Here is a 25628-nt window from a genome sequence, read left to right as displayed (position 1 = left end):
GTGGGTTCAATAAAATAGGCGTTTATTCAAACCAGAAGGAGAGCACCATCTAGTGGATAGAAAGTATTACCATGGGGACAGCACTGGACTGAGGGCAAGTATTGCAGCAAAATCTACTTGTTTATTTCGGTTATTTTTTCTTTAGCTGGAGTCTTATGTTAACCGAAGAAAAAAATTAAACTATATAATCTGTAAAGCAAGAAAGCAAGAAAATGTTGTTTAAGACAGTACTGTTTAATTTTTTTTGTCTTTCCGGCATCCATCATGTGACGCTGTAATATTTACTGTATATATACATACACACGCACATTTTTAATGATCCGGTAAGAAAGACAGACCATAAACAGTCTGATAATTACATGCCATGCTTATTATTACTTCAGCACTGCTATCAAAGGTCAAGGCTGTTCACGATTTAATTAGAGAACGATAATGAATGCTTGCAGTGGGGTACAGAAGATTTTCAAACTTATGGCAAAAGCTCACTCTGAGTCAAGTATGACTGGAAGAAAGGATCAAAATGCAATGCGTCCACTGCGGTTATCAACATTATAAAAGAGCGGGGTTCAAGCAATTTATACAAGGTGTTCAAGGATGTACATATAGATATACTGTATGTGAATTTAGAAGTATAGGAAGATATAAGTTTCCATTAAAAGAAATGTATTGAACTATTCTGTACAAATTTTCATTATTAAAATGTTTGTTTTAGTTGGGTACACAACACACACTGCATATTAAAGTGGAGTTCCACCCATTTTTAATAACTTGGATTACATAGATGTATGTAATCCCCTTTAAAACGACTTTTACCAATGGAAACTTTATTTTCTTTTGCTAGGAAATACCTTATTTTCTTCTTTATTCATCTTCTCCTCACTTCCGGGTCCGGACGCCGATCGGCGATTACGTCATTCGGCGATTCGCAGGGGGTGCTGGGATGTATCTCATGGGATGAAATCTCGCATTATTACACAGGTGTCCTGAGCTGTACTGTATGTATTGTATTGAGGTCGTGCTCTGCCCCGCCTCCGCTCCGCCCCGCCTCCTCTCAGTGAGGGAGGACTGAAAGCATTATATCCTCACTGAGCTCACTGAGAGGAGGCGGGGCAGAGCACAGCCTCAATCCAATACATACTACAGTACTGCTCAGGACTCCTGTGTAATGCAAGATTTCATCCCATGAGATACATCCCAGCACCCCCTGCGAATCGCCTAATGACGTAATCTCCGATCGGCGTCCGGACCCAGAAGTGAGGAGAGGATGAATAAAGAAGAAAATAAGGTATTTCCTAGCAAAAGAAAAAAAAGTTTCCATTAGTAAAAATGGTTTTAAAGGGGATTACAATACATCTATGTAATCCAAGTTATTAAAAATGGGTGGAACTCCACTTTAATATCATGAAGTCTTGTTCACCCAACAGATGGAGCTTTAGTCTCTCTCTCTTTTTTTTTTTTTTTTTTACAAGTTTCATCATAGGGTCGAGGTATCAACTCATGCTACCAGTAGGTATAATGACCCTAGCCAAATGCAAAACTAGTGAAAAACTGTCAGAAAAGATGAGTAGGGAAAAAAATGTCAGTGGCCTCCACCTGTAAAACCATTCCTGTTTTGGAGGTTGTCTCATTGTTGCCCATCTAGTGCTTCTGCTGTTAATTTCATTAACACCAAAGCAGCTGAAACCTATTAACAACCCCCTCTGCTACTTAACTGAACAGATCAATATCCCAGGAGTTTGTTTGACTTGATGCTATACTCGGATCAAAAAATTAAAAGGAACACTTTTTAGAGCAGTGTATACAGTATCTCACAAAAGTGAATACACCCCTCACATTTTTGTAAATAATATCTTTTCAAGTGACAATAATGAAGAAATGGCACTTTGCTACAATGTAAATTAGTGAATGTACTCATATGTATATTTCCCAAAGACAACCTCTGGATATGACCTTGAGCTCGTGCGCTCAACTTCTTTGGTCAACCATGGCGAATGCCTGTCCTGAGTGGAACCTGTCATGTTAAACTGCTGTATCGTCTTGGCCACCGTGCTGCAGCTCAGTTTCTTGGCAATCTTCTTATAGCCTAGGCCATCTTTATGTAGAGCAACAATTCTTTTTTCAGATCCTCAGAGATTTTTTTGTCATAAGGTGCCATCTTCCAGTGACCAGTTGAACTTCCAGTGACCAGTATGAGAGAGTGAGAGCGATAACACCAAATTTAACATACCTGCTCCCCATTCAGATCTTGTAAAACCAATGAGTCACATGACACAGGGGAGGGAAAATGGCTAACTGGGCCCAATTTGGACATTTCCACTTAGGGGTGTACTCCCTTTTGTTGCCAGCAGTTTAGACATTAATGGCTGTGTGTTGAGTTATTTCGAGGGGACAGCAAATTTACACTGTTATACAAGCTGTACACTCACTACTTTACATTGTAGCAAAGTGTAATTTCTTCAGTGTTGTCACATGAAAAGATATAATAAAATATTTACAAAAATGTGATGGTGATTATATATATATATATACACAGTATATATATATATCTAGATATATATATATATATATATATATATACACACACATACATTCTTTTTACATATACAGCATCAACTGATTATTTAAAATTGAAATAAATAAATGGGGGGGGGGGGGGACGACAAACATGTTATGGATACAGCGGGAAATTATATTTTATTTCTTTCATTTTATTGTGGGGACCCTGCTAAAAAAAAGTCGCTTACACAAGTTGTCCTGGTAACTATCCTCGCTGGTAATAAAAGCAAGGGAAAATGTTTAGTTCTCACCAGAAAAGTATTATAGGCGATAGGGGCCCATATTCCACTGACAACTAAAAGGGGATTTTCGCTTACATTAGAGAGATTTTCTTCTACTTCCTGTCGTATGTACAGGACAGGAAGAGAAGGGAAACCTACGCAATGGAACAGACAACAAAAAGTAAACTGACACGTTTCACCATTGCATACCGTGTCAAACATTGGAAAAGAAAGAAAATCAATGTCTTTTGATGCATCTTTGCAAGTTTTTCATGAATGTATTTCCTACAAATGCTGCTGCAAAGCTGCATTATAGAACACTGTGCCCAGACAAAATGCAGAATTACCAGAACAAACCTCATATTAGAAAGGGTCACTCTGTTGATAAGCAGACTTCTGTCCTCTCTGTGGTCATAAAATCAGCATCTGGGAAACACTTTTACAAGTAGAGGAAAACTGCATTGATCACAATGACATAGGAGGAGAGGCAGGAATTCTCAGCAAACCGCATCATCTGTCCACTTGTCTATAAATACCAGCAATTCCTAGAGGCTGTTCTAGGAATGCTGCATCAATTTTTTCCCAAAATTGTAAACCTATTATTTAGTGAATCACTGCAGGACATTCCTGCAGCACTTCAGGAACTCAAGCAGATAGCAAACCTCATCCCAAAATAAATAAATCGTCTTATAACCATATTTATTCTCAGCACCTGTATATGTGAGATGAACAGATAGAAAGCTATGGCTAACTTTACTCCTTTAGATGTACATGTGACTATACACAGTATACGGTATTTGCAGTCAGCAGATGATATTCCGAGCTGTTTGCAATGTTCTCAGCAAAGTGATTTATCACATAGTTTTATTAAAGACCACAACAGGAAGGGTAGATTAGATACTACAATGTTTAACCCCCCTCCTTTTGCAATCTGTTTTGTTAGCATTTCGCAGCATGATGACCCACTGGCGATACAATAAAAAAAATGTCTCCTCATTTAGGCTACATTCCCACCTGAGCGTAGCGTTTTTTTTTACCGCGATTTTACCACAATTTTTACCGTGTTTTTAACGTGTTTTACAGGCGTTTTTTGTGCAGGCGTTTTTAGATTGAATAGAGACCAATGGAAAACGCCTGTAATCTGCCCAAAAAGAAGCTCATGTACTTTTTTGAGCGTTGGGCGTTTTGCTCACAGCGTCAGAACGCTCAGATGTGAACAGGGGCCATTGAAATGAATAGGATTTGTCTTGTTGGGCGTTTTGAGAGCTGATCCTAGAGCAGAAAAACTCCCCAAAAACGCCCCAAAACGCCTACATGTGAATGGAGCCTAAGAGCCAGCAGCAGCTGCCACTCAATCTTGGTTATTACTGGCAACTCAGGTCTCTACTGAAAATCAGAATCCAGTTAAAGTATCATGACCTCTGGTCACCCAAGTATTAGACCCCTTTCACACGGGTGATCGGATGCTCCATGCATCCCTATGGAGCAGCGGATGTCAGCGGAGACATGTTCGCTGACACCCGCTGCTATCCGCTTCCGATCCTTTCTGTGAAATCCGGATGGATGGAAACCCTATTTTCCATCCGTCTGGAGGATCGGATGAGAATGGACAGGCAGTCCGTTCTCATCTGATCTCCCCATAGAGGACAGCGGGGATCTGACAGCTCTGTCTCTACACACAGAGTGGAGACACAGCTGTCATCTGCCTGCTCCGCGGGGATCAGCGGATTGATCCCCACTGAGCAGAATGGAGTCCGTCGGGCGGTGCACCCGTGTGAAAGGGGCCTTAGCGTCCTTTCAAACAAGGGGCGATCCGATCCACCTGTCAGTTTTTCAGGCGGACCTGATCAGATGCTCCATGCATCCCTATGAGGCAGCGGGTGTCAGCGGAGACATCTCCGCAGAAACCCGCTGCTATCTGATCCTGTCCGTGAAATCCGGGTGGATGGAAACCCTATTTTCCATCTGTCCAGCGGATTGGATTGGACGAGAATGGACAGGTGGTCCGTTTGCATCCGATTCCCCCAAAGAGGAGGGCGGGGATCTGACGGCTCCATCTCTGCACACAGAGCGGAGATGGAGCCGTCATCTGCCTGCTCAGTGGGGATCGGCCGATCTATCCCCCGCTGAGCAGAACGGCTCCGTCTATGGAAGGGACCCGTGTGAAAGGGGCCATAATCAGAATCTAGTTAAAGTATCATGACCTCTGGACATTAAAGTATTAGAAAGTTGGTGTCTGGGCAGACAAAAAAAAAAAACATCTCGTGTTTTATCCCTTTAAAACTACTTTCTAGGTGGCAGACCGCCCCCCAACTAATTGCTGCCATAGAAGAAACAAAACCCTACCTAAATTTCCCTATCACTCACCTAAATCCATGGTCCTCTCACTTCTCTGAACAGAAGGTGAAGTCCTTCCTCGGGTATCCATGACACTGCCTGCATGATATGGACACTTTTTTTTTTTCTTTCAAAATTTCTGGTCTTTGTTTATATCACAAAAAAAAAAAAAGAAAAAAAAAAGCTAAATTTTGCGTGGGAAAAAATTATATAAATTTTGTTTGGGTACAGTGTTGCATGATTGCGCAATCACCAGTTAAAGCAGCACAGTGCTAAATAGCAAACAATGGCCTGCTCATGAAGGGGGTAAAACCTTCTGGAGCTCAAGTGGTTAAAGGCCTTCGCACGTCAAATGTAAAAAAAACAAACTATTTGCTGATCAACAAATACAGATCCATGGAGAACGCTCATCTCTGGTCAGCAAAACACATTTCCCCATCTGATTAGAGAAAAAGCAGCCGCTTAATCTCCACTTCCTCCAAGACAGAGGCTCCATAGCAGCAGGAGGTGGCTAGCATCCAAAGCTGGTATTAGCCAAGGGTCACTTCAACAAAGAACAGAAACACTCTGGAAACCCTGGCCTCTCTGCACATTTATTTTCTGAACTACAGAGTCTTAAAGAGACGGTACGGGAAATGAACTCCAAGGCTATAGCGAAGGAACACATCGTAAGGCGCCTCTCAGACCTACAATATACAAAATGTATCTGTAAACAAAGCAGAATACCCAGCTGAGGATAGGACACCACTTTCCAGGCTTTGTTCTGTTAGGTGTACTCTGCAGGGTGGCTACGTGTTGAAATCTTGACTTTGTATAGTGCATCAATTTAATGCCTTGTAGAACAAAAATAGGAGGCGCTATGGAAGAGATTTCTTCCACCTGGCTGCCTCTGTGTGTAAAGCCAAACTATACTCCCCTACCTTTCTTTAGCGGTGCAATGTTCCCAAGATCCTTCGCCAGCGGCAACAAATTCAGCTGGTCTCCTTCCAAGTTCGAGATCTTCAGCCATCTTTATTGCCTGTGCCAGGATGACATAGCCCCTGTGTATGAAGAAGTTTGTTCATTCATCTTGCTATATGCCAAAATTGTGCATTGAGCAGCACTTGTACTGTTGGGTGGTAGCTGTTCTCTTTATTTTGAGTGTATTTGTTTAGAATAGCCCAGGGTTACGTCACCATTTTCATTTATATTTATTGGGGTTTCTGCCTCTCACCAATAAGAGGCTATAACAGAAATGTACACTCACCGGACACTTTATTAGGTACACCTTGCTAGTACCGGGTTGGATCCCCTTTTGCCTTCAGAACTGCCTTCATTCTTCGTGGCATAGATTCAACAAAGGGTTGGAAACAATCCTGAGAGATTTTGTTCCATAGTGACATGTTAGCATCACGCAGTTGCTGTAGATTTGTCAGCTGCACATCCATGATGGGAAACTCTCATTCCACCACATCCCAGAGGTGCTCTATTGGATTGAGATCTGGTGACTGTGGAGGCCATTGGAGTGCAGTGACCTCATTGTCATGTTGAAGAAACCAGTGGTGAGATGATTTGATCTTTGTGACATGGTGCATTATCCTGCTGGAAGGAGCGATCAGAAGATGGGTACACTGTAATCATAAAGGGATGGACATGGTCAGCAACAATACTCAGGTAGGCTGTGGTGTTTAAACGATGCTCAATTGGTACTAAGGGACCCAATGTGTGGCAAGAAAATATCCCCCACACCATTACACCACCACCAGCCTGAACCGTTGATACAAGGCAGGATGGATCCATGCTTTCTTGTGGTTTATGCCAAATTCTGATCCTACCATCTGAATGTCGTAGCTGAAATCGAAACTCATCAGACCAGGCAGCATTTTCCCAATCTTCTATTGTCCAATTTTGGCGAGCCTGTGCGAATTGTAGCCTCAGTTTCCAGTTCTTAGCTGACAGAAGTGACAACCAGTGTGGTCTTCTGCTGCTGTAACAAATCTGCTTTAAGGTTTGATGTGTTGTGCGTTCAGAGATGGTATTCTGCATACCTTGGTTGTATTGAGTGGTTATTTGAGTTACTGTTGCCTTTCGATCATCTCAAACCAGTCTGCCCATTCTCCTCTGACATCAACAAGGCAATTTCCTCCACTGGATATTTTTCTCTCTTTCGGAAAATCCTAAAATCCTAGAGATGGTTTTGTGTGAAAATCCCAGTAGATCGGCAGTTTTTGAAATACTCAGACCAGCCGGTCTGGCAACAACAACCATGCCACATTCAAAGTCACCTTAATCCCCTTTCTTGCCCATTCTGATGTTGTTTGAACTTCAGCAAGTCATCATCACCACATCTAGATGCCTAAATGCATTGAGTTGCTGCCATGTGATTGGCTAATTAGCAATTTGTGTTACCAAGCAATTGAACAGGTGTGCCTAATAAAGTGGCCAGTGAGTGTATATTATTGCAGCATCTAGATTGTAAGCTCTAACGAGCCGGGCCCTCTAAATCCTCCTGTATTGAATTGTATTGTAACTGTATTTTCTTCCCTCATATTGTAAAGCGCTGCACAAACTGTCGGCGCTATATAAATCCTGAATAATAATAATATAGGCTGTGTTACTTTGAGTCCCCGTTCACACTGGGGCGACCTTTGAGGCGACCTGGCTGCCTCACAGGTCGCCTTCCATAGAGAAGCTGCGGACCCGTTCTAATAGGAGCGACACAAGTTGCTCCGACTTAGAAAAAGGATCCGGAGCTTCTTTGGGGCGACCCGGAGCGACCGTCATAGACTTCAATGTTATGAAGTCCGTGCCGGCCGCTCCGAGGTCGCGACGCGCTGCTCGCACCGCGACCTCGGAGGTCGCCCCGGGAAGTCGGATCGCCCCAGTGTGAACGGGGCCTGATGGGTAATCAATCCCTATTTACAGAGCTCGGCAGATGGGATTTCATCCTTTTACAGTGATTAGGTGCTGGCAAAATCCTGTCACATCTGTTGATTATTCAGAATCCGTGGACAGATGTAACTGACCTGCAGCTGGCCCCCCTCTGACCTGTATATGACCTGCTTCAGGCGGGTTTTGAATTCTTGTATGGAAATGTAGCCTAAGAAAAACAGGCACTAAGGTACATAAGAATTTCGCACAAAAAAAAAAAAAAAAGTTGGCTTTATCAGGACCTCCCTGGTACAAAAAAAACCTTGTCCATGGAGGGGTTAAGTGGAGAACTTTAAATGTTAAATAAAGAAAACACTTGAGAAACGTGGACAATTTCCAGGAAGGGGAGTCCACTGTAAATAAAGGTTTAAAACTAAAGAGACGGAAAACAAAAGGAAAGATTTTATAAACACGACAAACCCGGCTCTATCACCATCCATATTTATCCATCATGGAACAACAAAGACAACCATAGAGAAAGAAACCGGCTTTCCCTAATGGAGAAAAACAATCGCCGACTGATTATTATTAATCAACAACCACGTTCAATGATTAATCAGAACCTAGGGGACGTGAACTCAATGTTTCCTGATCAAACCAGTATTGTACAGCTAATTGTGATACAAAATAACCGCAATGTTTATAGTCAGCATTGGGAGGCAACCACGGATTAGATCATCCACCAGCCGCCTTATAGCCTTAAAGGGATATTAACCACTTCAGCCCCAGAAGGTTTTTTTCCCCCCGTTAATGACCAGGCAATTTTTTTTTTTGCGATACGGCACTGCGTTGCTTTAACCACTTTAAGCCCGGAAGATTTTGCTGCTTAATGACCAGGCCCTATTTTGCAATTCGGCACTGCATTATTTTAACGGACAATTGCGCGGTCGTGCGGCGCTGTACCCAAATAAAATTGATTTCCTTTTTTTCCCACAAATAGAGCTTTCTTTTGGTGGTATTTGATCACCTGTGCGATTTTTTGTGCTATAAACAAAAAAAAGCGAAAATTTAGAAAAAAAACAAACAAACAATATTTCTCACATTCTGCTATATAACATTCCCAAAAACAAAAAATTTAAAAATCCAAATTTTTTAACATTTTAGGCCAATTTGTTTTCTGCTACATATTTTTGGTAAAAAAAAATTGCAATAAGCGTATTTTGATTGGTCTGCGCAAAAGTTATCGCATCTACTAACCACGGGAAAGATTTATGTCATTTTTATTGGTTTTTTTACTAGTAATAGCGGCGATCTGCGATTTTTAGTGGGACTGCGACATTACTGCAGACAAATTGGACACCTGTCACTTTTTTGGGGACCAGTGACATTATTACAGTGATCAGTGCTAAAAATATGCACTGTTACTGTACCTATAGGAAAACACAATGTTGCTTAATACAGGTCTCTATTGTTTCCCCCCCCCCGCGCCCACAGGTCTTTACACCCCTACACCAGCACAGTTAAAACTGTCATTGGTGGCCAGGTTCTTCTCCCTTCTTTGCGGTGGGCACACCGATGACGTCTGTACCAGATCTCATGCTTTATGAGATCTTGAGCGGCTTGTTATTATTTATGCCATTTTTCCCCAAGATCTCATAAAATTTTGGAAAATCTCAAAAGCTCTGACATTTTACACATAATAGCTCCTTGGAAGGCATTGGTTACGCAGCCTCCCCAGAGAGCAGTGGGGAGGGGCACTGGCTACATTAACAGTGCTTCAGAAACCCAGAGAAAATATATAGTGTACATTCACACAAATAACTTTAATTGACATATGACAAAATTGTGCCTATATATCAGCATGCAGACCTGCATATGCCCATGCTTTTTAAGCTTGAGGGTGGATGGGGGGCCGGTAGCATTAAAGAGGCACTATTCAGGGAAAGTGACAGTTTCTGCACATAGGTCCCGCCTGGCATGTACACCTAACCAGCTGCAATACCTGCCTCCCCACACTGCCAAGCCCTTGCTAATAGATCCGGACTGAGTATGTGATAAGCATGTGACCTCCCCTATCTGCTGGGCACCGAGTGGCATTGGATGTAAAGTTATTGCTTTATCCAGATGAAATATGAACATTTACAGCCAGTCATTCACATGCTGCACTAAAATGACAGTTGAGATCTGATTAGATGCAATCCCCAATACCCCCACACACAATATTACCAGCATGTGTCCAGTTTACAGTACAAGTTCTTACCGTGATTTTGGTCAAACCGCCAGGCAGGCACGTGCGCATTGTGCTTCAGTGTGCTGTCAGCTGGCAGGGGCACAGTTACATAGATCGGGCCTTGTACCAACACGTCTGTCTTATTGCTGCTGAGTAAATGGATGCTGACGGCTGTGACTGGGATGAGATCAAACTTGCTGCTGTTCCCTGTGAAACAAAAAGATCCAGAATCAAAATGAAAATACAAAAAAAAACAAAAAAACACAACCCTGCTGCAGAGCCTTTCACTGACACTAGAACAGTGTTTCTCAACCTTTTTATAGTCAAGGCACACTTTAAAATTTTGGGCAGCCTTGAAATGCCCCATTCTAAAATGTAAATAATATTTGAATAGCTTTACATAATGCAGCAACCTCAATACACCTAGGACACCAAACATTAAGGCGCCGTTCACACTGGGGCGACGCTACTTCCCGGGGCGACCTCACAGGTCGTGGCGCGCTGCTCGCACCGCGACCTCGGAGCGGCCGGCACGGACTTCATAACATTAAAGTCTATGCAGGTCGCTCCGGGTCAACCCAAAGAAGCTCCGGACCCTTTTTCTAAGTCGGAGCGACTTGTGTCGCTCCTATTAGAACGGGTCCACAGCTACTCTGTGGAAGGCGACCTACGGGGACCTGTCAGGCGACCAGGTCGCCCCAGTGTGAACGGGGGCTAAAGGCCACTTATTCTTTCAAAGCAAATACACTTTTGCAAACCGGTACCTACTAGTATTCCAATGTTTCTCTTCTCCCTCAGTTTTTCTCCATCACTTAGCTAATGAGACCCAAAAACTGATGGAGAGAGGCAAGGGCGCCTCAAACAAGGTTGATATGCAGGCAACGGACATTCTCCTTATCAACTGATGATGTCATTGGGAGGTTGGCAGCTAGAAGGTTGTAATGGTGAAAAACTGACTTTGTGTAACTAAAAGGCAGGTTTCATCCACCCAACGGCTTGTATACAATTTTGGGGCAATTTTTAGGCATTTTGCCAAGGCACCCCTGAAGAATCCTCAAGGCACCCTAGGGTATCTGGGCACCCTGGTTAAAAGGCTGCACTAGATGTCATATCAAACTGCTATTTTTTGGGCAGCATATGGCCCTGTTTATTTTTTGTGGCCTTTTGTGGTTTAAAGAGAAACTGAATTCTGGAAGGCAAGCAGAAGACAAACAACTAGTCTCCGATATTGTCTGTGGTCTCTCTTTAACTGATCTTTCCCCCATTACTTTTTTACCATGCTTTGTTCCGCACTATGGCTGTGTATGGAGGTGGCCATCTTGGTGGGGGCAGGGCTTTGCTTTCTCATGCCACAGCTTCCAGCAAGGAAAACAGTAGTGTCATCACCTATTATCATTCCAAAAATCCCTGAGACTAGCAGTCAGAGGCATTAGTGCTTTAGATCTAAGAACACTAAGAAAAGCAGCGCTGGTCAAAAATCCCTCTAAATTCAACCCCAAATTGATAAAAAAATATATATGAATCAATTGACAATAATTATATCCTATGTGTTAAACTCATCAATATACCATAAGTGTATAAATATGACATTAAATACAATCCAATATTGTGATACACTAATGTGCAAATTATGCATCAATAATAAAGTGCAAAGTGCTGAATGAAACATGGTGCAAATTTTAAAAAATCAATACAAATAAAATAGAATTAAAAAAAAAAAGTCTATAAAGTGATCCGGAAAAAATCCCAAAGTGCAAACTTTAAATATTGATAACTTCCTTGTTAAAATTGCTTCTTTTCCCTTTAAATGTGCCACTCAGTGTAATCCTCCACCAAATCACACTAAATTAACTCACCAGAGTTAATGGATGGTAAAGTTATAAGCCAACAACTGCGCCTCTGAACAATCTCTTGAATAACCCCACGATATCGGCAATACAATTGAGCGTTGATTCCCTAGTGTTGGGCTGGACACTAGTGATCGACCGATATCGGTTTTTCGTTACCAATACCGATACCGATATTTTGGCCAATGCATATCAGTATCGGCCGATATGCGCCGATATTTCTGTACATTTAACATTTGACAGGTACTCTTGTGGAGGGATCTGGGGGTCTAAAAGACCCCAAACACCTCCTCTGCACTTAAAAGCATTCAAAACGCCAAGTTTGGCTGTTTTGAATGCTGTCATTTTTTTTTTAAATCTGGCGCCAGTGTCATGACATCACTACTGGGTTTTTACATAGAGACCCAATCCGGCCCGAATTCGGCTTTGACCGGGTCTTCGCCGGCCATGCAGGCTGGTGGGACGGGAGATCCGGGCGCAAAACGGAAGGTGGTGGGAGGGGTACCGACTATGGACACCGGTACCGGGGTGATGCCTCTAGCTGTAGGCATCACTCCAGTACAAGCACTTTCCAGAAATATCGGCAATATCGGTAACCTCAGGGGCTGATTCAGATATATCGGGGAAAGTGCATATTGCCGATAATCAGTCGATCCTTACTGGACACTATGAAAATGTGAGTGTTTTATCAGTTTTTATAATAAAGCCTTTTTTTTTTTCAATTCATCTGATTATTAACAACCTTTTTCAATTACAAATTATAAAAAACAAAATACACTCACATTCAATTACAGAAAAAAAAATCCAAGGATCCATCTGCTGCAGAAGGCAGTGCAAAATCAATACTATCAATTAACTTCAAAATCTCACATTTAGTTACAAAAAAAAAAAAAAAGGTGAGCCTAACATATGAAATCCATTGTATCCATAATAAAGCCTTTTTAAACGTTATTATACTTTGGCAGTTTTCTTTCTTCCATTTTGCATTTACAGTATGTGCAAACAGTACCTGTATGAGAGGCTTAAAGGGTAACTTCACTTTTGAGGGGGAAAAAAAAATAGCAAATAAAGAAAAAACTATAGCGTATACAATTGTGACACAAATCATATTATAATTGAATGTTATTAAAAATTACCTTTCCTTTTCAATCTGCAGCTGTTGTCATTTTCTGAAAATGCAATGCAATATGGCTACCTGGAGGTGTTCTGTACACAGAATGTATACTGACCACACCCCAGAAACATAATTTCCTGCTTGTGTGATTGGCTCACCAATTCTCCCAAAAGTCTGCACTAAGATACAAGTCAGATTTCTGGCATCCCCTGCAACAAAAATGTCATTTTTGGTGAGATACTCCCAATAGGATCATGTCTAAAGGGATGCAAGCCCAGCAGCTTTCCTCATTAGAGACCTGCAGATGCCACAGCTGGTTGATAATTATGAAACCACTCCCATTAGACCAACTCAGCACAGAGGAACAAACAATGATTCCTTCAGAACAAAAGGTAGGAATCTGCAACAAAGTTTGTTAAAATCCTTGTAATGTACAGAGATCACCCAGAGGGGAATGTTTTTCTTCTCAACAAAAGTGGAGTTACGCTTTAAGGCGGATACACATTATACAACTTGTTGTTTGATTTCCTATAGATTTACCTTCAACTATGTAGTTCAGGGCCCCCCGTGCCGCTGTGTCTGTCTCTCAGCTTACCTGTCAAAACTGAGCCAAAGTTTCCTGTATAGTTCTGACTCCCTTCTGAAAGTCTGAGTGAGTCACAGGCAGAGTGATATCAAATGCACTCCGCCTGTGACCAATACAGGAAGCATCGCCTCTTCCTCCAGCATGGCACCACTTCTAGCCAGAATATCCTGTCAGCAGTACCCACCGCAGTACCAGCCAGAGCCAGCAGTACCTAACAGCACAGTACCAGCCAGCAGTACCAGGCTGAGCCAGCAGTACCCACAGCACAGTACCAGCCACCAGTACCACCCTGAGCTAGCAGTACCCACAGCAATACCAGCCAGCAGTACCAGCCTGAGCCAGCAGTACGTACCTACAGCACAGTACCAGCCAGCAGTACAAGCCTGAGCCAGCAGTACCCACAGCAGTACCAGCCAGCAGTTCCAGCCTGAGCCAGCAGTACCCACAGCACAGTACCAGCCAGCAGTACCCACAGCAGTACCTACAGTACAGTACCCGCCAGATCCAGCAGTACCAGCCAGCAGTACCCACAGCAGTACCAGTCTGAGCCAACAGTACCAGTCAGCAGTACCCACAGCAGTACCAGCCAGCAGTACCCACAGCCGTACCAGCCTTAGCCAGCAGTACCAGCAGGCAGTACCCACAGCAGTACCAGCTCCAGACTGACCAATGCAGACCTGAAAATCCAGTTGCGAGCAGCAACATCATCAATACCAGCTAACAATCACACACCTCACCAAAGAGAAGCAGTTGCAGCCATCACATTAGGGGTGAGTTAAGTAAATGTTTGACCAAATATAACAGGCACATTTTTAAGTTGCTAATTTTGTACGGTCCCCGAATGATTTTTTAAATATCCAAATGGCCCTTGGCAGAAAAAATGTTCCTCACCCCTGATGTAGTGTAAGGGCCTGCCTGATTGCATACAAATTTAAAGTGTTTAGCTTTGACCTCATATTACATGGTTTTGGCAAATCTAAAGGAAAAAATCTAAAAAAAAGTTGTATGTATGTATCCGGCTTTAGAGAGAACCTACAGTGGAGCTATTTTCGTGTACTTATTCAAGAGATTGTTCAGAGGCGCAGCTGTTGGTTTATAATATTACCAGCCATTAACTGGTGAGTTAATTTAGTGTGATTGGTGGAGGATTACACTGGGTGGCACATTTAAAGGCATAAGAAGCACCTTTACAAAGGAAGTTATCAACATTTGGCACTTTTGGGATTTTTTACAGATCACTTTTTAGACTTTAAATTTTTTTTTTATTAATTTTATTCGTATTGATTTTTCAAAATGTGCACCATGTTTCATTGAGCTCTTTGCAGTTTATTATTGATGCATAACTTGCACATTAGTGTATCACAATATTGGATTGTTTGTATTTAATGTCATATTTATATACCCAAGGTATATTGAGGAGTTTAACACATAGGATAAATTAATTGACAATTGATTCATAAATATTTTTTATTTTAATTGGGGGTTGAATTTAGAGGGATTTTTGACCAGCGCTGCTTTATTTTTGCTCTTATATAACTTTTTGGTTCATCAAAATTTGAGTGGCTGTGGTCTGTTCTCCATGTTGATATATAGTGTCTTTTCCACATTGTGTCCCATATCTCAATTATTTCCTGTGGTGCTGTTTTTTTTATTTTCTAATTTCTTCGATCGCACACTGTAGATATACAGCTAGGAGACACAGAAGTGCCTAGGCACCCTCACATACCAGGAAGTGCACTGCTACTTTTCAGAAGGAATTCAAGGGCTAAAGATACATTTTCCAGGGTACTGCTTAGGCCCAATAAACATTTTTAAATGTTCTGTATAACATAGCAAGTTTACTTTTTTGCTTTCAGTTCAAATTCAGGAATTTAAATTGAACAAGGTCCCAGCTATACCTTAAATGGCTACAAATCTTTACCCAATTCCCCAGTTCTCTGGGATAAAAGGGTTTAGGTGGTGATTGTTACTACTGTATAATGTTAGGTACTGAAATATTATGCTCTTTTTCATGCAATTATGTAAGCCTTCGGTAAATACAATGTGGCCCCCTGAAGCTAAATTATGGTTAAATTGGTCCACTGTTTCTTTTGAGTTTAATATGCCTGCACTATATAAAAGGTCAAAGGGACTCTCTTGAAATCAAGACTCAAACAAAACGCTTGTACAGCCAAAAATTCCACACTGAGATAGGTCAGTAAGACATGCCTAAAGCAACGTAGGACGTGTCTTGCTACAGTAATGCTGCAACTGGCCAGCTTTCTAATGGTTCTGAGGGAATGAGGACTATGGTCAGGTCTCTACTAATCTTGGGGAAATGACGACTGTGAAAAGCCAGTTAAACAAATTTCAGCTTATTCCCAGGCATTGATCACCAAGAGGTATTTACGGAAGTCTACTATATGGATACCATTTCGCGTTCAACTGCTACATAAAGATGCAGCTAAAGTAAACTGGCCTTGAAAAGGTATGCCTGCAAATGGCCCGCTCTTTACTGATCCTGGGGGAATGAAGACTATGGTCAGCTCTCTACGGATCTTGGTGAAATGATGACTGGTCAGCTCTTTACTGATCCTGGGGAAATGATGACTATAGTCAGCTCTCTACTGGTCTTGGTAAAATGACGACTATGGCCAGCTCTCTCCTGATCTTCGTAAAATGACGACTATGGCCAGCTCTCTCCTGATTCTGGGGGGAATGAGGACTATGGCCAGCTCTCTCCTGATTCTGGGGGGAATGAGGACTATGGCCAGCTCTCTCCTGATTCTGGGGGGAATGAGGACTATGGCCAGCTCTCTACGGATCCTGGGGGAATCAGGTCTATGGTCAGCTCTCTACTGATCCTGGGGGAATGATGACTATGGTCAGCCCTCTACTGATCCTGGGGAAATGAGGACTAAGGTCAGCTATCTACTGATCCTGGGGAAATGAGGACTAAGGTCAGCTATCTACTGATCCTAGGGGAATGATGACTATGGTCAGCCCTCTACTGATCCTGGGGGAATGAGGATTAGAGTCAGCTCTCTACTGATCCTGGGGAAATGAGGACTATAGTCAGCTCTCTTGGATCTATAGTCAGATCTTGGGAAAATGACCATCAACCGTGAAAATCCAGCTCAACAAATTTGGGATTGATCAACAAAAGGTGTCTACTCCCCCCCCCCACTATAGGATGATACTACTTATTGTACAACTGCTACATTAAAATGCAGCCTTTTGTACCGATATTCCACACAGCAAGATTTCTGTTTTTTAAAATTACAAATCACAGTAAGTAAAGAGATATTTTGATCAGCATTCTTAAGTATAAACTGCAGATTAAGCAGGGACGAAGTGAGAGCCTTGGCACACCTGTAGCATGCTAGCATGAACCAAGTATGACATATGACTTACACATCTTGCCAAAATCCCATTCAGCAGTAAAATGGGGAGTGCCAGCTTTCTAACCGAGTTCTTATATCTACTAAGCATACCCTTGTTACTAGGAGTCTGGCTTACACATACTGGCAGCTAAGTATGACTTGCTGCTGTCCAAGTAACAATTTCCACATTTTAGTCTTTCCTCTTAAAACGCTAGCGTAGCAAAATACCACATTTCTTGACGTCTGGATTAAAAGATTTCATACTTGGAAATTAGTTCAACTAAGGCTGTCTACAGAGTTGTTGCTGCCTAAGGCTAAAGTGGCCTGTGCCACCTACAGGTAGCTCCCAATCCTTCACATTGTTGCCCGTACTGTCCCTGTACAAACTGAGGAAAACACATAGATGCCAGAGGGGTTTATTTAAAGAATAAGAACACTTTAAAGCCAGAATCACACCACACAATTGGCCCTCACAAAAAGAAAATTTAAAGGAAACCTGACCTAGTGTAAAATGGGCTTTAAGTAATTCTAAAGGCAAAACTTTAGGTTAAAAAACAACAAATGTTATACCCACCTGCTCTGTGCATTGGTGTTGCACAGAGCAGCCCCCAATCCTCCTCTTCTCAGGTACCCGGGTGCTCCTGGCCCCTCCCCTTTGCCAAGTGCACGTCTGCATACTTGCTCCCTTGTGTGACTAGGCCCCTCCCTGTTCTCCCTCCTAACTGGTTGTGATTAACAATGGCTCCCACTGCTCTATCTAAGCCAATAAGGAGAGCGAGAACTGAGATAGCCCCTCTGCTGTCATGCACATCGCTGGATCGAGATCTGGCTCAGGTAAATATTTAGGGGGGGTTAGGGGGAAGGAGCTGCTTGCAGGGTGTTTGGTTTTACCTTAAAGTGATACGAAAGTCTTTTGGGTAAAAATAACAAACACGTTATACTTACCTGCTCTGTGCAGTTTTTTTTTTGCACAGAGCAGCCCAGATCCTCCTCTTCAGTGCTCCTGGCCCCTCCCTTCAGTTGAGTGCCCCCATAGAAAGCAGCTTGCTATAGGGGCACCCAAGCTGAGCCACAGCTCTGTGTGTCCATTCAGACACGGAGCCATGGACCTGTCCCCTTTCTCTTCTCATTGGCTGACTGACTTTGACGGACAGCAGCAGGAGCCAACTATGCCGTTCTGCTATCTCGGCCAATGAGTAGGGGAGTCCCGGGCAGCCGAGACACTCCTGCAACATTGCTGGATCAAGATGGACCTCAGGTAAGTATTAGAGGGGCTGACGGGGACTGCTGCATACAGAAGTCTTTATATCTTAATGCATAGAATGCATTAAGATAAAAAAATCTACCTTTACAATCACTTTAATGTATTCTATTGCTTTAAAGTAAAAAACCTTCTGCCTTTAAAACCACTTTAACATCCGTGCTAAAGAGTAGTCAATTCGTGGTGCCTTCAAGTAGTTGTATTAGATTATCTGAATGATCTCTAACCTCATCTGACACAGAGCCACCCACTACCTTTTAACTTTTTAAAGAAAGGTGAATGATAAAGCAAGACTTTGCACCAGGTGGGGTACAGTGTACAGTTGGTTGAGGCTTTATGTACAGCTTAAAACCTAGATCCAGTGGCAACACAGGGGCTAATTTTTTTTTGGTCAGGTCAAGATCAAATTGGAATTTTAGCCTACTGATGTCTCAAGGGCAGGGGCTGCTACCCAAGCTATCTATTGAGCAGCGTACTGAAACTGAAAACTGCAATCAGATCTCAAAGGGTCAATGTAAAGCTTCCTCCTTTCCCTGCTGGTTAATGTGGCCACCTATTACATCTTGTGGCAACAGGGAGGGGAAGGAGTCAGGTAGGGTTGGCCTCATGGTGACCAGATAGACTCCGATTGTAAGTCTAAGGCCAGTCATAAACAGGTTTGAATCTAGGCCGGTCCAGCAGAAACCAGTCAAGATTCGGACCAATAATGGCCAAGCTGAATGTACCAAGTTGATCGATCGATCAACTTGGGTACAACCAGCCTGCCAGATTTGCTTGCGATTATCACAAGCGGCTGCTATAGCCACTAGCGATAATTACGGTCTTATCCCCCCACCAGGAGCAGACAATTGCTCGGCAGAAGGGATTCCCATGTCATCACTGTCTGTTAATGGGAAGTCGTGCAAATTTCTTTCCTGCAACAAATTTGCACAGTCTATGGCCTTTCTTATTCATTAGGCACCCTGGGAAAAAGGCTGAACTTCAGGTATGATCTTAATTACATGCTTACATTGGTCTGAAATTAGACCAATCCAAGTATGCATATCTCACACCTGGGGGGGGGTTTCGCTGGCGAGGCTGACAATCACTCCAGTAGCCAGAGCTACTACAGAAAATGCTGTGATTTTGCAGGTCTTGTGCAGGGCAGCTGCCCCACTGCACACTGATCACTTGACACTGCCAGTGTCCACTGATTGGACGAGATAGAAATCATGATATTAACTGCCCATCCTCTTCATCTCGTAATATCAGAAAACATCTTGTATTCATTGAACAAAGCTTCTGCAAATGGTGACAGTGCCAAGCGAGTGACCTCCTGTGGTCAGTGTGCAGTGGCTCAGCACAGGACCTGGAAGATTGCAATGATCACTGTAGTACCATCGCTACTTATAGTGATCGTCTGCTTCCCCAGGGTCCCTTGGGTATGAGATATGCATACATATATTGGCCCAAGCTGAACCAATGTAAGTATACAACTAAGATCATACCTAGAGTTCAGCTTGGTTAAATAAATAAAGACAAAACCAACCATGCACTATCTAGATCTAATGAAAGCTCATGATGTCAAAGATGGTCACATGTACTACTTTAAGCCTACACTAGCCAGGAGCACATCTGTTCTGTGTGACAGTTACCAAGGCAGCACTGGCAGATGGTATGATAGGAGTGACAGCTTAGCTGTCATTCTGGATCTGAGAAACTCACTCTAGTGAGGAAATTTGGATGGTAACTCTCCAGCATATGTAGTAGAAACAGAGGCAACAGATTATTTTAGGATATCAAAGTTGAACAACTAGCTTGGAAATGTTTGTCTAATGAACCATCACAGTGAAGGTAAAGATAATATCCATGGCACAGACACGTCACATTCATTGTTACATATTATTCTGTGCTCAGCCTACCTGATGAGTTCCCATCTGATCCCTGTAAGTAGGGAAAACTCTCCACCTCTAATGACGAGGTGGCTGCGGTCAGGAAGGCAGCAAGGTCCTTATAGGTGGCATTGCCAGGCAGGTCCAAAGCACGTCTTGCAAAGTGAACCTGAGGCTGCAGACGTGACCCTGTGAGGGACAAAAAACACAAATAATCGTGTAATTAACGAATACTGATCTCTACATAAAAGTAAAATTGCTTAATACCATTTTTTTACAAATAGTTTTAATTATTACTCTGAAAGTCATCCTGTCTGTTGCATCAAAAATTTAAATCTCAGTTCTCTGCAGTAGTAGAGCTGTTTTACTTGCCTCTCTGTGTGCCCCCCACCATCAGATCAATCCAGAGCTGAAGCCCTCTGGCGGATCTTCAGCATTCAATACTTCAGGGAATGTAGGATGCCTGCACTCCCCCTCTGTACACTGTGTACATCCTTTATCGGCTATAATAAAGCTTGGTCCAGTAGTGGCATAAAGACCGAAGGGTAGAACCACAGTGCAAGGAAGGGGATACGACCACCAGCCACTCCGAGGTGTAGAACAGTGGTCCTCAACCCTGGTCCTCAGGGCCCACTAACAGGCCAGGTTTGCAAGATAACTGAAATACATCACAGGTGATATAATTTGCTGCTCAGTGATTGCAGTACTCTAATCTGCATCTCCCCAAGGTAATACTTAAAATCTGGCCTGTTAGTGGGCCCTGAGCAGAGTTGTATAAAGTACTCGAAACCCATACTTGAGTAAAGGTAAAAGTGCTCGATCAAAAAGTGACTTGAGTAGAAGTGGAAGTATTAAAGTGTTCAACATTTCTTGTACTTAAGTATTGCAAGTAGTTTTTTTTAAAAATGTTACTACTCAAGTACTGAAAGTAAAAGTACAAGTACTCTGTTATGTAGTTATTAAAGAAAAGTCAAAAGTTTGAACATCATATTGTCTTTTATTCTTTCAAATGCAGCTTTTATTTATACATACAGTAGCATTTATTTTCGTATGCGCTGATAATACACATGTTTTGAGCTTCATGAAACCTGCCATCTATTGTTCTGGCAGTGGTAATTTTTATAATAGTAACGAATAACTATGCAGCACAAAAAAAAAAATATCGGAGTAGAAGTATTGAAATCATTGAAAAATGTAGTGAAGTAAAAGTGGAAGTAGGAGAAAAAAATTCTACTCTAGGAAAGTACAGATACCGCCTTTCGGTACTTAAGTACAGTAGTGAAGTTGTTCTACTTAGTTACTATACATCTCTTGCCCTGAGGCCCGGAGTTGAGGACCATTGGTGTAGAATAGTGAAGCGTCTGGTGGAAGCTGCAGCCCTGCAATGGAGAAGGGAATGTAGGGGACACAAGCTGCTTAACATCTCTTCTATTTGCAGGAAATTGGCCTTTCATTTTTTTTTTTTCAGTGACTCCCCGATGACTATAGGGTGTTGACGGCTTTGGGTTTGAGTTGATTGGCTTCTTTTGGCACCAGTTGAGATCATTCAGGATTCATTAAACTATACATGTGACCAGCAGTTGACCTCTTCTGACCTGCTTCAAGCTGCATTTTGCATTTTTTTTTAAACTTTTTTGGGGAGAGAAGCAGTTTTTACATGAACAAAAGCCCAACAGCACTGGCCCTTAAAGAATATCTAAACTCAAATACAAAAAAGTAATATATTGCAGCCTACCAATTCTTAAAGTGTAAGTCCACCCTTAAACCAAAATCCCTGCGTCTACAGTCCTCCACCATCAAACACTAACTTATCTAGCCCTGTAAAGAAGAAATCAGCATACCTTTTCTTAAGCCGATCCGATCCGGTCTCCAGTAGCGGAATCTCTGCAGAGGACACGGCTGACAACAGTTGTGAAAAAAATGGGGAGTGACGTCACCAATAGAGTTACTATGGGGCTTCTGTTGTCAGATGTGTCCTCTGCACCCGCCTCCACAGCAAAGCCGCCGCTGACAGCTCAGCGTGGGATCGGGTCAGAACGGCTTAAAAAAAAGCCATGTATACTGATTTTTTTCTTTATAGGGCTAGATAGGTTAGTGTTAGAATATGAATGTCTGTAAATGCAGGGATTTTAGTGTTAAGGTGGACTTCTACTTTAAATGTGGTACGTGCCGTAGTTTTATTTGGCTTTTTTCCTTTGCTTTTACCTGTTAATTTGGCCTGCAACTTTCTTCAACAGACCAAGCTGTCTAGCAAAAATGGCAGAGGGTTGGGACAAACCATTTAACACTGCCTGCCTACTGGAAAGTGAAAGAACGGCCACAAACTCAGAAAATTTCTGATGATTTTGTCCACACTATGAGAAAATTGGGCTAACGATTGTCTGATTTTCCTCGTTTCACAGCAAGTTGGAACCGATGAACGAAAATTTGTACGAAAATTCTCGTACGATAAAGGATTTATTTTGTTGTTTATTGTTTCTGATCATGCACAGTCTTTCTTTTCTGATTTTTCTCATACAAAAATCGTATGAAAACGGTACACATTAGACGAGAATCTTTAATTTTTTTCTGGTCCCTTTGAGAATTTTTGTACGAAAATTCTGAATCGGCTGTGGAAAGTTGCGTACACACTGTACAAAAATTCTTTGAATGAAAAGGTTTACCCGATTTTCTTATAGTGTGTATGTGTTCTAGCCTTAAAGAGGAAGTAAACCCTCCTCTGACACTTTTACCTATAGGAAAGCCAATATTAAGGCTTCCCTATAGGTAGTGTAAATATCTCCTAAACATGCACCATTTAGGAGATATTTACCTTACATGCAGCCAGTGACGTCACTGGCGCATGTGCTCTGAAGGAACGGCCGCTGGTGCCGTTTCTTCAGAGCCCCGTGCCGTGACCGTCGGCTCCCGCGCGCGTGCGCGGGAGTGACGTCACCGCGGCTCCGGCCAATCAGATGGCCGGATGCCGCGATCCCGGTAGACGGGCGACTGGACATGTCGCCCGTCATACAGGTGAGTGAGCGGCACGGCGGGGGCTCATTCTTAGTATTTCATAATGAGCTAGTATGCGATGCATACTAGCTCATAATGTGTTTCTCATTCAGGTTACAGAAAAATAAAAAAAACGTTCATGGGTTTACAACCTCTTTAAGTCTATTATTTTTCCAACTTCCTTTAACAGACCAAGCTGTCCAGTGAAAATGGCAGTTAGAGGGTTGGGACAAACCATTGAACACTGCCTGCTGACTGGAAAGTGAAAGCATGGCCACAGGCTCATGTCATTTCTGTGCTCTCTCCTTTCTGACTGTAAATTCATTGTCAGTACATTTGTATGCAGCACACCTGTCTGGCTCCCAGTGCTGCTCCACCACTCTCTCCCAGTCTGTGTCCTGCTGTAAAGAGGATTGTAAGAGGTTGATATTAAATCTAAATCAGTTACCTTTACTGCTCATTAATACACCATTACATATATATATATATATATATATATATATATATATATATATATATATATATACACACACAGTGGGTACGGAAAGTATTCAGACCCCCTTAAATTTTTCACTCTTTGTTATATTGCAGCCATTTGCTGAAATCATTCTTCTTCCTCATGAATGTACACATAGCACCCCATACTGACAGAAAAACACAGAATTGTTGACATTGTTGCAGATTTATTAAAATAGAAAAACTGAAATATCACATGGTCCTAAGTATTCAGACCCTTTGCTGTGACACTCATATATTTAACTCAGGTGCTTTCCATTTCTTCTGATCATCCTTGAGATGGTTCTACACCTTCATTTGAGTCCAGCTGTGTTCGATTATACTGATTGGACTTGATTAGGAAAGCCACACACCTGTCTATATAAGACCTTCCAGATCACAATGCATGTCAGAGCAAATGAGAATCATGAGGTCAAAGGAACTGCCTGGAGAGCTCAGAGACAGAATTGTGGCAAGGCACAGATCTGGCCAAGGTTACAAAAAGATTTCTGCTGCACTTAAGGTTCCTAAGAGCACAATTCTGTCTGAGCTCTTCAGGCAGTTCCTTTGACCTCATGATTCTCATTTGCTCTGACATGCATTGTGATCTGGAAGGTCTTATATAGACAGGTGTGTGGCTTTCCTAATCAAGTCCAATCAGTATAATCAAACACAGCTGGACTCAAATGAAGGTGTAGAACCATTTCAATCAGAAGAAATGGAAAGCACCTGAGTTAAATATATGAGTGTCACAGCAAAGGGTCTGAATACTTAGGACTATGTGATATTTCAGTTTTTCTTTTTTAATAAATCTGCAACAATGTCAACAATTCTGTGTTTTTCTGTCAGTATGGGGTGCTATGTGTACATTCATGAGGAAGAAGAATGAACCTAAATGATTTTAGCAAATGGCTGCAATATAACAAAGAGTGAAAAATTTAAGGGGGTCTGAATACTTTTCGTACCCACTGTATATATATATATATATATATATATATATATACACACACACACATTTTTTTTTAAACGTAAGCAGTGTAGGTACTTGAATCTGACCTGCTATTAGCCACTTGCAGTCCCTGTACAGTGAGGCTATAGCATAGGAGGAAGCAGTACAATAAGCCAATCAGTTTGCGTGCTTGCTGACAGGAGGAGAAAACAGATTTGTTATTACTGTCCAATCACAGGCTGTGCCAAGTCCAGGATGACCTGGGCTCAGAGGAAGTGTGTGAATTTGAAGTTGGCCACCAGACTGAGAACACCTTGCTGTGATTTTATACTGAAAAACAGCATATAAGAACACTTTCAGCTATGTGACTGATGTCAACACCCTAAGCTCCATCAGCATATAAACTTTAAAGGGTTACTAAACCTACAACCGTAAAATCTGTCTATAGATGCAGAATAGCATGCTTGTTATACTTACTGTGTAACTTAAGTGATTAATCCTCTGCATTGTGTAAAAAGTCTGTGTGATCCTGTATGCACAGATCTTCCCCCTCCTGCAAGTTCACTCTGGACAAGTCCAGATAAGCACAGTAAGTGTAGTTCAGCTGCACATGCTCAGTTTGGTCTCTATTGCTCAGAGAACACTTCCTGGTTTTAGCTGAGCTATTCAGGTCACATGGTATTAACATCACACATTTAGGCGTGTATACAGATCCTAAAAGACAGCCCAGTCGCTCCCTCCTCCAGTGGCATCTTAAGAGCATTAAAGGGCCCCGGGCAATGCAGTGCACTGGGGCCCCGCCTACACAATCACCCACGAGAATAAAAATGCAAATTATTGATAAGGCGATATTTATTGGTGCCAGGCTAATGACAGCTTCCAAGTTCGGCGGCTGGGTCCGGTGAACACACACACAGACGGGAGTCAGACTCGACTGTCCTGTGTATGCCTGTTCCCG

The 25628-nt window shown here is 42.3% G+C and overlaps 1 protein-coding gene across 1 annotated transcript in view; it reads right to left on the bottom strand.

The window, feature by feature from the left end:
• The window catches only part of FAM171A1 (family with sequence similarity 171 member A1), a gene marked incomplete at its 3' end in the record, with an annotated part of 223982 nt that overhangs the window by 69408 nt on the left and 128946 nt on the right, over positions 1–25628 (bottom strand). The window contains exons 4-5 of the mRNA XM_082258732.1: positions 20266–20424; positions 10225–10401 (exon numbers count right to left, since the gene is read on the bottom strand). Coding sequence (XP_082114858.1) covers positions 10225–10401; positions 20266–20424 — 336 coding nt within the window. The remainder of the gene's footprint in view (positions 1–10224; positions 10402–20265; positions 20425–25628) is intronic.

This window comes from Pelophylax lessonae (assembly GCF_965119305.1).
Source record: "Pelophylax lessonae genome assembly, chromosome: 5".
Taxonomy (NCBI): domain Eukaryota; kingdom Metazoa; phylum Chordata; class Amphibia; order Anura; family Ranidae; genus Pelophylax; species Pelophylax lessonae.
This window is presented reverse-complemented; position numbering and strand designations above follow the sequence as displayed.